Below are 12,606 nucleotides of genomic sequence, written 5' to 3' on the forward strand. Positions count from 1 at the left end.
AGGCTAGCGTGCAGTGGCACTATCATTGCTCACTGCAACCTCAACTTCCTGGTCTCAAGAGATTCTACAACTTGAGCTTCCTGAGTAGCTGGGACTCCAGGCATATGTTACATGCCTGGATAATTTTTAAGTTTTTTGTAGAGGTGGGGACTTGCCATGTTGTCTAGGCTGGTCTTGAACTTCTGGGCTCAAGCAATCCTCCCACCTTGGCCCCCACAAAGTGCTGGGATTACAAGTGTGAGCCACTTTGCTAATCTTTTATTCTGGTATGTCCCATTTGCTATTAAACCTATCTACTGAGATTTTTAAAACAAGCTCTTAATTTTAGAATAGCTGTAGATTTATGGAAATGTTTCAAAGCTAGTATAGAGCATTCCTGTATACTCTTTACCCATTTTCCCTATTTTAACATTTTACTTTAGTACAGTACATTTGTTGCAATGAAGGAGTCAACATTGGTACAGGTATACCCCAGAGATATTGTGAGTCAGTTCTAGACCACTGAGATAAAGTAAGTATATAAAGTGAGTTGCGTGAATTTTTTGGTTTCCCCATGCTTATGAATGTTATGTTTACATTATACCATGGTCTATCAAATGTGCAATAATATATGTTAAATGTACATATCTTAATTTTATAACTGTATAGCAAAAAAAAAAAATGCTAACAGATCATCTGAGCCTTTAATGAGTCATAATCTTCTTGTTGGTAACAATATGACATCAAAGATCACTAATTCGGCCAGGCATGGTGGCTCATGCCTGTAATCCCAGCACTTTGGAAGGCTGAGGTGAGTGTATCACCTGAGGTCAGGACTTCAAGATCAGCCTGGCCAACATGGTGAAACCCCGTCTCTACAAAAATACAAAAATTAGCCGGGCATGGTAGCAGGTGCCTGTAATCTCAGTTACTCGGGAGGCTGAGGTGGGAGAATTGCTTGAACCTGGAAGGTGGAGATTACAGTGAGCCGAGATCATGCCATTGCACTCCATCCTGGGCGACAGAGTGAGACTCTCTCAAAAAACCCAAAAGATCACTGATTAAAGATCACTATAACAGATATAACAATAAAATGTTTGAAAAATTGCAAGAATTGGCTGGGCATGGTGGCCTGTAATCCCAGCACTTTGGGAGGCCAAGTCAGGAGGATTGCTTGAGTCCAGGAGTTTGAGACCAGTCTTGGCAACATAGCAAGACCCTGTCTCTACAAAAAAATTAAAAGAAAGGAGGCTGAGGTGGGCAGATCTCTTGAGCCTGGGAGGTTGAGGCTGCAGTGAGCTGTGATGCTCTCAGCCTAGGTGACAGAATGAGACCCTGTTTCAAAAAAAAAAAAAAAAAAAAGGAGTAAATAAAGATGAAGAAATTTTGCAAGAATTACCAAAATGTGATGCAGAGACATGAAGTAAGCACGTGTTGTTGGAAAAATAGCGCTGATAGGCTTGCTCACTGCAAGGTTGCCACAAACCTTCAATTTGTACAAAATGCAATATCTTTGAAGCACAATAAAGTGAAGCGCAATAAAATGAGGTTATGTTAATACTTTTAACTAAACTACACATTTCCTCTGTCCTGTGATTTTCTCTACATTGGTTGTTGGATTTTAGGACTCATGAGTCTTTTAGTGAGATCTTAGGAAAGTTTGTTTCAGGGGCTAGAAACAAATTTCTCTCTCATCTCAAACAGAAATCCTGTTTACAATAACCTTATCTGAATGTTACCCAAACTTTGCTTGAATTCTTGTAGAGATGGGGGCATTCCCTTCTTTACACAAACATCACTAGTTAACATGCTGCCACAAGTTCAAGCTCTAGAATCAGGTAAGTTAGCTTTTTATTACTTAAGCAATATTGTTATCTTAATTTTACAGATGAGAAAACTGAGGCAGGGGGCAGTTAGGTAAGTTGCCAAGTGTTCTGCAGTCGGTCAGTGGTGGAACTGAGGTTTGAACCTTGTTAGATTCTGTATTCTAGTCTCATTACACTTTTCTGCTTTCCCTCCTGTGTTGTTACTCTGGCTTCCAAAGCTTCTTCAGCTCAACATGACATTTTATTTGAACCAATTAACTGTGATCATGTAAAATTTCTTTTCTTCTACCATTGAGATATTTTGGAATCTTGACTCTACTGTGGAGTATTGTTTAAAATCATTGAGTATATTTAATTTTATTAACTTATTTCCCTAGTCTTCATCTTATCCAAAAGAGTATCATGGAAACTTTTTAACTGTCTTGGTAGGTAAGCTCCATGAAGACAGGGAGTTCTCTTTACAGATATCTCCATAGTATCTGAGACAGTGTGAGCACCTATGAGTAGCTCAGTAAGTATATGCTGATTGAATGAATGAATGAAAAAGGTACACAGCACTTTAATTACATCAATCAAGTAGTCTGGTTACCCTTTCCAAAAAAACAAGATGTTTTGTTTTGTTTTTTAAATAGCTAATCATTTAAATAGCTAATACATTTAAACAATTAAAAGCCTGTTCAGTAAAAAAGGGGGCTATTGAGTGAACAAATATTTAAAAGTTGGGATTCTGAGTGATCGTAGTCACGTCACCCTCTGCTTAGTTTGTTTGAGCATTTTGTTTTGATTTACAATAACTAGATAGTATTAAGTCCCACAGAGATTCACTTGCAAACATTAACTGTTTTTTTTTTCCTTAAACAGTTTATTCTGAGGTCTTTGGGTATTCTTTCATTAAACCCTAAAGCTTGAAAGAGGAATAGGACATTTTTGTTTCAAAGGGAAACAACGTTATCTACTATCTAATCACATATCTATTGTTGATTATGAAGGCCGGAGAAAACCCTGCTGACTGACAACAAATGCACCCTGCTACTCACAGTGGGATTCTCCAGCAGCAGGAGCAGCAGCAGTGGAAATCACCTAGGAGCGATAGAGATGCTGAATCTTGGTGCACATCTCACACATGTAGAATCAATTTGCATTTTAATAAGAATGCTTTGTGACTTAAATGTACATTAGACTTTGAGAAGTACTGTCAACTTTAGTTTGGAATATGGTGGACCTGGGATTCTGAACTTCCACCAGGCTCCCAGATAATGCCGTTGTGGCTAGTCAACGAGCCAAACTTGGAATAGCAAAGTGCTTGACATTTTATCACAGTTAAGAAAGTTAGGTAGTTACTTGGATTGACTTTCAAGTCGTGACAAGAATACATATCCAGCAGGTAGTGAGCTTGGCAGTTATTAAACACAATGCAGGTATGCTGTAATGCTGTACTTATTCCCATGTATAATATTTTAAAATATGTATGGGTCTGAATTTTAAAAACATATTCTGGAAAACCACATTTTTTCAAATCTTGACGCATTTCAGGAAGTTCAAATATACCAGTCTGGACAACATAGGGCAATCCCATCTCTACAAGAAAATAAAATTAACTGGGCCTGATGGTACATGCCTGTAGCACTAACTACTTAGGAGGCTGAGGCAGAAGGATCACTTGAACCCAGGAGTTCAAGGCTGCAGAAGCTATGATTGTTCCAGTGCTGTCCAGCCTGGGTGGCAGAGCAAGACCCTGTTTCTACATTTAAAAAAAAAAAGAAGTTCAAATATATGCAAAATTCCCAGATCTGCATAAAAATGAACTCTCCTGGCAGCACTAGCCAGTGTGTTTGAGTGTTTGCATTTTCAATTTTCAAACTAGTTAAAAATATACTTCAGAAGAGAAACAATTATCCGGGACTCTGGAATCTCAACATTTTGAAAACCATTGGTCCAGGAAAAAGACTGCATTTGCTACTAACATACTGTTGACGTTAAGCCCAGGGCTTAGCCTTTCTGAGCCTGTTTTTTCTTCATCAGTCAAATGAAAGGTTCTACAAAATAGTTTCTCCCTTCTGATGAATTCCTAACTTTTGTGTTTCTGTGACTTGCTGTGCAGCCCAATAGAACTTTATAGTTTCATTAAGTCCAATTTCTTGATTATAGAGGTTGCTTCAACTTAGCAGTTTAGAGTCAAAGATTTGAGCTAGTTGATAAGGATGTATCCTTGCGCAAGTAACAACCTACAGGTGAGGATCTGTGAAATGGAAGTGATACTAGTGCTTTTCCTGGAGGGTTGGTGTGAGGATTAAATGAGTTAATGCATGTAAAGCACCTACTCTTTATTGTTCAGTATATGTTAGCTGTTGTTTCTTTTACAGATGAGAAAACTGAGGTTGGAGAAGTAAAGTGATTTGTCTGAGGTTTAATATTTAGTTAATTATAGACCTGGATCTAGAAACGACATCTTCTGATTTCTGATACAGTATTTTCTTTATTTAGGCTGCCATGCTGAAATGCTCATCGTTTAAACTTAAAAATAAATTATTTAAAGTTTTTTCTGGTTAGATAGCTCCCCCTCTAGACACACTGCTTTGTTAATAAGTTTTCTTTTTTTTTTTTTTTTTTGAGACGGAGTCTCGCTCTTGTTACCCAGGCTGGAGTGCAATGGCGCGATCTCGGCTCACCGCAACCTCCGCCTCCTGGGTTCAGGCAATTCTCCTGCCTCAGCCTCCTGAGTAGCTGGGATTACAGGCACGCGCCACCGTGCCCAGCTAATTTTTTTGTATTAATAGAGACGGGGTTTCACAATGTTGACCAGGATGGTCTCGATCTCTCGACCTCGTGATCCACGCGCCTCGGCCTCCCAAAGTGCTGGGATTACAGGCTTGAGCCACCGCGCCCGGCCTTAATAAGTTTTCTTAATTTTTCATTCAAATGATTTGTGATCTGAACAGTGTTTTAGATTTAATAAACTTTTATAGTTTATTATATTCTATATACTGGGGACATAGATGATCAATTTTTGAGTTTTTAAAAATCTTTTTTAGAGAAAGATTTATGTGTGTAAGTTGATTATGTCAATTAACTATTATTTTTTCCTTTATGATTTTGGATTCTAAGATAAGATGGCTACTTGTACTGTTTCTATCATTTTCATTTTGCAGATCAGTTTTGATGTTCAGAATTAAGATTAAAAGGAGCAGTTTCTCTCATTGGTTATTTCTCTAATTAGATGTGAAATTAGCAGTAAGGTTGGTCACTGAGCGATTTCAATATGACATTTGGATTTATAAATGTTATGATAAGCTCACTTTGATTTTAGTTCTTAAATATAACTTTATAAAACCTTTTCTTCTCTTGCAGTTGAAAACAATCCTCGAACAGGAAATCTTGGTGCACTAATTAAGGTCTTCCTTTCTAGAACCAAAGAACTAAAACTTTCAGCAGAATGTCAGAAGTAAGCTGGCTGATTAAACCATATTTGCTTTGTATTTAACAATGTGAATTTTAGTTTTCATTTATTGGTGAAAATGGAGGTTTTAGTTTAGTGCCTAAGTCATTGGGGTGAGATTATAGATTCTGGAATCTGATTTCAGCTTTTTAGACAATCTTTAGAAATACATTCTTTAAGAAGATGAATAATGATGTAATTATAATTAAGAAGGTAATTTCCAGGTGGGGCACTGAGGCTCATGTCTGTAATCCCAGCACTTTGGGAGGCTGAGGCAGATGGATCACCTGAGGTCGGGAGTTCAAGACCAGCCTGACCAACATGGAGAAACCCCGTCTCTACTAAAAATACAGAATTAGCCGAGCGTGGTGGCACATCCCTGTAATCCCAGCTACTTGGGAGGCTGAGGCAGGAGAATCGCTTGAACCTGGGAGGTGGAGGTTGCAGTGAGCCGAGATGGCGCCATTGCACTTCAGCCCAGGCAACAAGAGTGAAACTCTGCCTCAAAAAAAAAAAAAGTAATTTCCTCCCCATTATCACTGGTGCTGCTATCTAGTTTAAATGCTATCTAGTTTGAATGATGACTTGGTGAGTTTTATTTCTCTCTACATCTGTTGCCTTTATTTCCTTCATATTCTTTCTATCAGTGGAAGGTTAACTTTTTATATGCTCAAGCATTTTTCAAAACCGTGTTTGGATGTGTCTCTGAAAAGATTAAAAGATTTTGTGTTGTCTTGCTTCTAAACAAATTACGTCGAATCCAATATAGTTTTCCTTAGGAGCTCATGGCCACAGATATAAATAAAAAGTATTTTTCTGTGCTACTGGCAATGCCCCATTGAACATTTTGGTTACATGTTTGCATATATTCTTTTTATGCTACCACAATTAAAAAAATTTTTTTTGTGGCTTTCTTCTCTTTGAATTGCCTGTATGTGGTATACCTACTAAGAACAAACAACAGTCATTCCCATGGTCATCAGTAAAGATTTTTATTAATTAGATTCATTATGTAAAATACATGGAATGAACTTTGAAGTAAAATATAATAGATATCACTGGTACGGTGTAATAAATCATGAGCCATTAAAAGATATGGACACCGTCCTAATATTACCAATAGGATGGACAAAATGGTTGACAAATCAGGAAGAAATCATGAACTAGAAATAAACCAGTGATGCTTACAGTTAAATATTGATTCTTGTGTGATTTTGGTCTTTCCTTTCTAGCCATATCTTCATTTGGCAGACACACAATGCTTTGTTTATTATTTGCTGTTTGCTGAAAGTGTTCATCTGTGAGATGTCAGAGGAGGAATTACAGCTTCATTTTACTTATGAAGAAAAATCTCCTGGCAATTACAGTAAGTATTGTGTCATTTAAATATATTAAGGGATTATGTTACATTTTGAGTGAATAAAAAGACATGGTGCAACAAAACAATAGTTTACAATACTTTCAACTCAAGTAGCAGAGAGACCATGTATACTTATCTCTACTCCCTCTGAGACCTTTTCTACCTGATGGTAGAAGAATTTTCCACACATACCATTGAGCAAATTAGGACAGTCATTTCATCCTTTTTTAGGCTCCTTATGGCCTCTTTCAAGATCAAGAAACAGTTTTGGAGAAATAGAATATCAATCTTTGTTTTACTGCAATCTTTTTCTTCATTCTTATTCTCAGTGTATTTCCAAATTAGAGAAGGACATTCTTCTTGACTCACACTTTCAAAATACGATTTTACCATCTTCTAACATTTTAACATCTTTTCTGTGGCTGGCCACCTTGATAGCCATTTCGCAGGTTCATGTCCAAGGAGGCTATCATCTTTCATTTCTTTAAGGTCTAAATCTCACTAAGTTCTGCAGGTTTTGAGGAAACTGAAAGGTGGCAAATATCACAGGGCAGGAAACCACTGCCTCATGGCAATGCTGTGTACAAGGCATGCAGAAAATTTAGCAGGCAAGAGCTCTTCATTTTCTTTGGTCAGAAGTTTGTAGACTGAATGAAATTTGCTGCAGTTTACATGTGTCCTGTCCCCAAATATGCAGATAGATGAGCAAACTCTAGTTTGTGCTTGAGCAAAATATCAACAATGTTTTGTTTTATGTTTTCTTTTTATGTGGAAATGTTTTTTCCCCTCTACTGAGACTGGACAAATACAGGTTGAGTGTATTTAAATTCAAGTTTCATCCTTGAGAGTGTGCTGAATTAAAAATATCACAAAGTTTGTTTTATAAGTGTTCTAAAGTTTCCAGCAGGTGACGTAGTTGGCTGGTTGCAGGGGAGCAAAATCATATGTTCTACTTTTTTTGAAGGTTATTTTATTAGTTAGGGTTCTCTAGAGGGACAGAACTAATAGGATAGATGTATCTATGAAGGGGAGTTTATTAAGGAGTATTGGCTCACACGGTCACAAGGTGAAGTCCCACAATAGGCTGTATGCAAGCTGAGGAGCAAGGAAGCTAGTCCAAATTCCAAAACCTCAAAAGTAGGGCTGACAGTGCACCCTTCAGTCTGTGGCTGGCAAACCACTGGTGTAGTCCAAGAGTCCAAAAACTGAAGAACTTGGAATCCAATGTTTGAGGGCAAGAAGCATCCACCATGGAAGATGAAAGATGAAGGCTGGGAGACTCAGCAAATCTGCTCCTTCCACCTTCTTCTGCCTGCTTTATTCTAGTTACGCTGGCAGCTGATGAGATGGTGCTCACCCAGATTGAGGGTGGGTCTGCCTTCCCCAGCCCACTGACTCAAATGTTAATCTCCTTTGACAATACCCTCACAGGCATACCCAGGAACAATATATCCTTCAGTCCAATCAAATGGACACTCAATATTAACCATCACAGTATCACAGTTACTATTCTACATTTCATAGTTAAAACGTTGATAACTTTATGATATTCTCGAATAAGCAACCATATCAATTTTAGCAGTTTTATTTGCTGTCATCTTTTATTTCTCCTTCTGTTCCAGAAGACCATTTCATGAAAAATCACTCACTGTTTTGTCCAGTTTTGAGTTAGTATGAATTACTACCTCATTAACTTTGGGGGATGGGGGGAAGGGGATCAGTACTAAAATTCTCTTTGATGCTATTAAAAAAATGTTAAATTTCAGATACTGTACCATGTTATAATTTAGTAAGTAAAGAATAAGTTCTTATAAAGGGTGAATAAAATGACAATCAACGTGTATATATATGTTTTTCTTTTTTTTTTCTTTTAAAGCCCAAGGCAGGTATAGGTTTGTGTGTGTGGGTGTGGGTGTGTGAGTGTGCGCGTGCGTCTGTCTGTCTGTCTGTCTTTTCCCTTTCCCATTTTGTAACTGTGAAAGCCCCAGGTGTTTAGGGGCTGCTCCATGAGTATTTCCCTTGGATGAAAATTTTTACCATGTCTTCTCAGAGGAAACAACTCTCCACTTTCATTGTTGATCAGACATTCCTTAGATTCTGTGCTTTTTACTCTGGAATAATTCCTGCTGAACTTTTGAGATTCTACTCTAAAAAAGATAGGCAGCCTTTTTTTTTTTTTTTTTTTTCTTTTGAGATAGAGTTTTGCTCTTGTTGCCCAGGCTGGAGTGCAATGGCATGATCTCAGCTCACTGCAGCCTCCCCCTCCCGGATTCAAGTGATTCTCCTACCTCAGCCTCCCAAGTAGCTGGGATTAGAGGTATGTGCCACCACACCTGGCTAATTTTGTATTTTCAGTAGAGATGGGGTTTCACCATGTTGGCCAGGCTGGTCTTGAACAACTCCTGACCTCACATGATCTGCCCGACTGAGCCTCCCAGGGTACTGGGATTACAGGTGTGAGCCACTGTGCCCAGCCTGGGCAGCCAAATTTTATTGAAGCTACCTTTCATTAAGCTACCTTGGAAAAGGGAGCTGAGGCATAGGAAGCAAACTGAACCATCCTAATATTTTTAGAGACTGAGCATTTGTCATTTCGCGAAAACATTTCATTAATAAAAGCCCCTTTGACTTCACATTTGATTAGTGGTACTGGAAAAACAGGTATTTCTTCTTTCTGCCCCTAAACTTTCACAGGCAAAATACATTTTCTATCTCTTCCTCAATCACTGGGAAGGAAAAGAATATAGTGAAGTCAACACCTTCTAAGTTGTTTCTGAATATAGCTAGATTTTTTGCTGGTCTTGGTCTTATTTCGGGATTGACTATTATGTTCTCTGACTACCATATGACTGTATGTTATAGTATAGACTTAATTAAGGATTTTGAGAAAGTTAACTAAGTTGGTGTGTGAGAAATTCTGCAGAATTTTGGTATTTTGAATGTTATATACTTTGTCTTTTTTCTAGGATGGAATGTTGGTGAGAATTATGTAGAATCTAAATTGAATGTAACTAACCCCAAACCACACCATCATCTTTCACAGTTATTGTTGATCATTCAGCATTGATTTTCAGAGCTTGTGCTTTATACATTGGTTTTGAGATTCAAGAGATGAATATGTTTAATTTACTATTTTGAGGATTAGCCTTCTTTATTTGTTAAATATATACTGATCTAAAGTTAGAGCTTTTAATTAGAATTGTGCCTTGAGTGTGTTAGTTTTGTTAATGCTGGCCTTCATGTTTTTGATGCCAGCACTACCAAAAACAGTTCTGCTTGATAAGTCACAAACCTTCCCACAAAGTGCTAGCAGCAAAAATGGTGTGAATGTTTATCCTCACAGGGCCCAGGAGTATAGCTCACTCAATACTTGCAAACCCAGCACTTTGTTTTGTGTTATGTCTTATAAAATATGCATATTTTATACTTTATTTTACATGATATTGTCAGAGGCACATGAAGCAGAATAACACCATCTTGAATAGGAGGTGGGTAAAATGAAGCTAAAACCTATACTTCCTTTATACAGAGTTGACAGTTCAGGATTTTATACAGCATTTTTTTTTTTTTTTGAGACAGATTCTTGCTCTGTCACCCAGGCTGGAGTTCATTCGCATGATCTTGGCTCACTGCAACCTCCACCTCCTGGGTTCAAGTGATTCTTCTGTCTCAGTCTCCTGAGTAGCTGGGATTCCAGGTGCCCGCCACCACGCTCGACTAATTTTTGTATTTTTTTTTTTTAGTAGAGATGGGGTTTCACCATGTTGGCTAGGCTGGTCACAAACTCCTGACCTCAGGTGATCTGCCTGCCTCAGCCTCCCTGGGATTACAGGCATTCAGTCATGAGCCACCACGCCCGGCCCTATACGTGCTGTTTAGTGTTGTTCTTTGTGTTTATAATTGAGCCTACTCTTGATCCACCAGCTTAAGTCCAGTGAATATCTTTTAAGACTAAAGACTTTCTGTTTTTGGCACATGTAATTATTTTTACCTTAGTCTTCCATGTTGTTAGTTTGAGATTTCTGCTTTCCCCGTTTTTGTATTTTCTACCAATTTCTTTTTACAGTTGATAAAATAGCAATAAATTAAATGATTACACAGATACTGCTGAAAGGGGGAAAATAGAGCATCACCATACAGTAGCTGAAGACATCCATTTATCAGCTGATATATGAGATCTGATTTAGGTATATGAAAAACCAGGGTCGATAATATACAGTGGTACAGGCTGTTTGAAGGTCAAATTTACAAAAGTAGAGGGCCATCTGCAAACAATTGAGTGAAGCCAACTGAGGCATCTTAGGTATGTTGGCTTATTCCGCATACAGCATTTTTTTCTTTATTCCAATCCATTGTAATACTGCTGTGATCACATGGATATTGCTGGTATTTTCAGTGAAGCAGTCTTTATGAGAGTAATGTGACTGTCAGTAAGCTCTTAGTTTGTAATCTAAATTTGTGAGGATTTTGTATTTGAACATTTTCCCATAGGCTATGTATGATGTGGTAGCAGATTGTTAGAGAGAATTTGTATTATTATATGAGGATAGCTCTTTCCATTAGTCCATGCCTTTGAGAATTAGTCAAAGGGGACAAAGCCAGCCCTAGGCGAAACTATGAAGTAATACAAAATTGTTTTCCATTTTCCTTTTGCCTTCAATGTGAGTTTTTCTTTCCTCTGGCTTGGTGTTATACCCCATTCTTGCCAAGGTAATACTGATATTTATTTTACATTTTGTGTCTCATAAATCCAATATTTTAAGTTCTTAGGGATCTAAATCTGTTGTTTGTTTTTGCAAACACTTCTCATGGCTTGTTTCCTTATGTATTTGATGACATTGATTGTGGGTTTTTTTTTTTGGAGACAGAGTCTCTGTCATTCAGGCTGGAGTGCAGTGGCACAGTCACAGCTCACTGAAGCCTCAGCCTCCTGAATAGCTAGGGCTACAGGCACATGCCACCAAGCCTGGCTAATTTTAAGATTATTTTTGGTAGAGATGGGGTCTCACTATGTTGCCCAGGCTGGTCTCGAATTCTTGGCCTCAAGCAATCCTCCTGCCTTGGCCTCTGAAAGCACTGGGATTATAGGTGTGAGCCACCATACCTAAACTTGTTTGATCTTATTTGAGGCTCCAAATAAGGGAGAGACTTGCATTTGCCTCCAAAGGGATTCAGGGGCTGTAACAACTGATGCCATGTTAGCCTCCTTCAGCAGATCTTAATGTGGAGTCTCAGGTTCAGGTCCAGGTCCCATTCCTTGCCACTGACTGAAGTCTTCATCTCCTAGTGGGCTTCGTTCTAACTGGCATTCGTCTCAGGGTTACCTGTCTTAGAGTTTACTTGCTGCTCAGTGTTTTACTCTGAATTCAAGTCCATTTATTTGTTTGTGGGTTGTTCTTTTTGGTTATGGGGTTGGAGACCTTGGAAGTTTGCTTTACATTCTGGAAGCCCATCAATGCACTAAAAAGTGTTGTTTTAGCCAAGAACTAGATGTTTTGTACAGGAAGGCTCATTGGAGTAACTACTCCTCCATGCTGCAATGATAGTTTCTTCTTTTTTTGAGATGGAGTCTTGCTCTGTTGCCCAGGCTGGAGTGCAGTGGCACAATCTTGGCTTACTGCAACCTCCATTTCCTGGGTTCAGGTGATTCTTCTGCCTTAGCCTCCTAGGTAGCTGGGATCACAGGTGCACATCACCACGTCCAGCTGATTTTTATATTTTTAGTAGAGACGGGGTTTCACCATGTTGGCCAGGCTGTTCTTGAACCTGACCTCAAGTGATCCACCTGCCTTGGCCTCCCAGTGTTGGGATTACAGGCATGAGGCACTGCACCCAGTGAAAGTTTCTTTACAAATATTTTTTGTTCATTTTGTAAATGAGGGAAGAAGCCTTTGGAGATTGAGAGACTAAAGATAAAAGCAACAAAGTTAGGGTGAAATAAAGCTGAAAGGAAGGTCCAGGGAAGTAGGAGGTGCTAGGATGAAGAGCCTGGAGAGGGAGTTAGT

General features: G+C 38.5%; 1 protein-coding gene across 8 annotated transcripts in view; it reads left to right on the forward strand.

The window, feature by feature from the left end:
• Window positions 1-12,606, forward strand: part of DYM (dymeclin) — a 432,063-nt gene that overhangs the window by 71,173 nt on the left and 348,284 nt on the right. For all 8 annotated transcript variants that reach the window (XM_064379196.1, XM_012440797.3, XM_064379199.1 and 5 more), the window contains exons 4-5: window positions 5,154-5,247; window positions 6,474-6,607. In XM_064379196.1, the coding sequence (XP_064235266.1) occupies window positions 5,154-5,247; window positions 6,474-6,607 (228 nt within the window). The remainder of the gene's footprint in view (window positions 1-5,153; window positions 5,248-6,473; window positions 6,608-12,606) is intronic.

The sequence above is a fragment of the Aotus nancymaae genome, unplaced genomic scaffold, assembly GCF_030222135.1.
Source record: "Aotus nancymaae isolate 86718 unplaced genomic scaffold, 86718_ANA_hifiasm-v0.15.2.pri h1tg000020l, whole genome shotgun sequence".
In the NCBI taxonomy this organism is placed as follows: Eukaryota; Metazoa; Chordata; class Mammalia; order Primates; family Aotidae; genus Aotus; species Aotus nancymaae.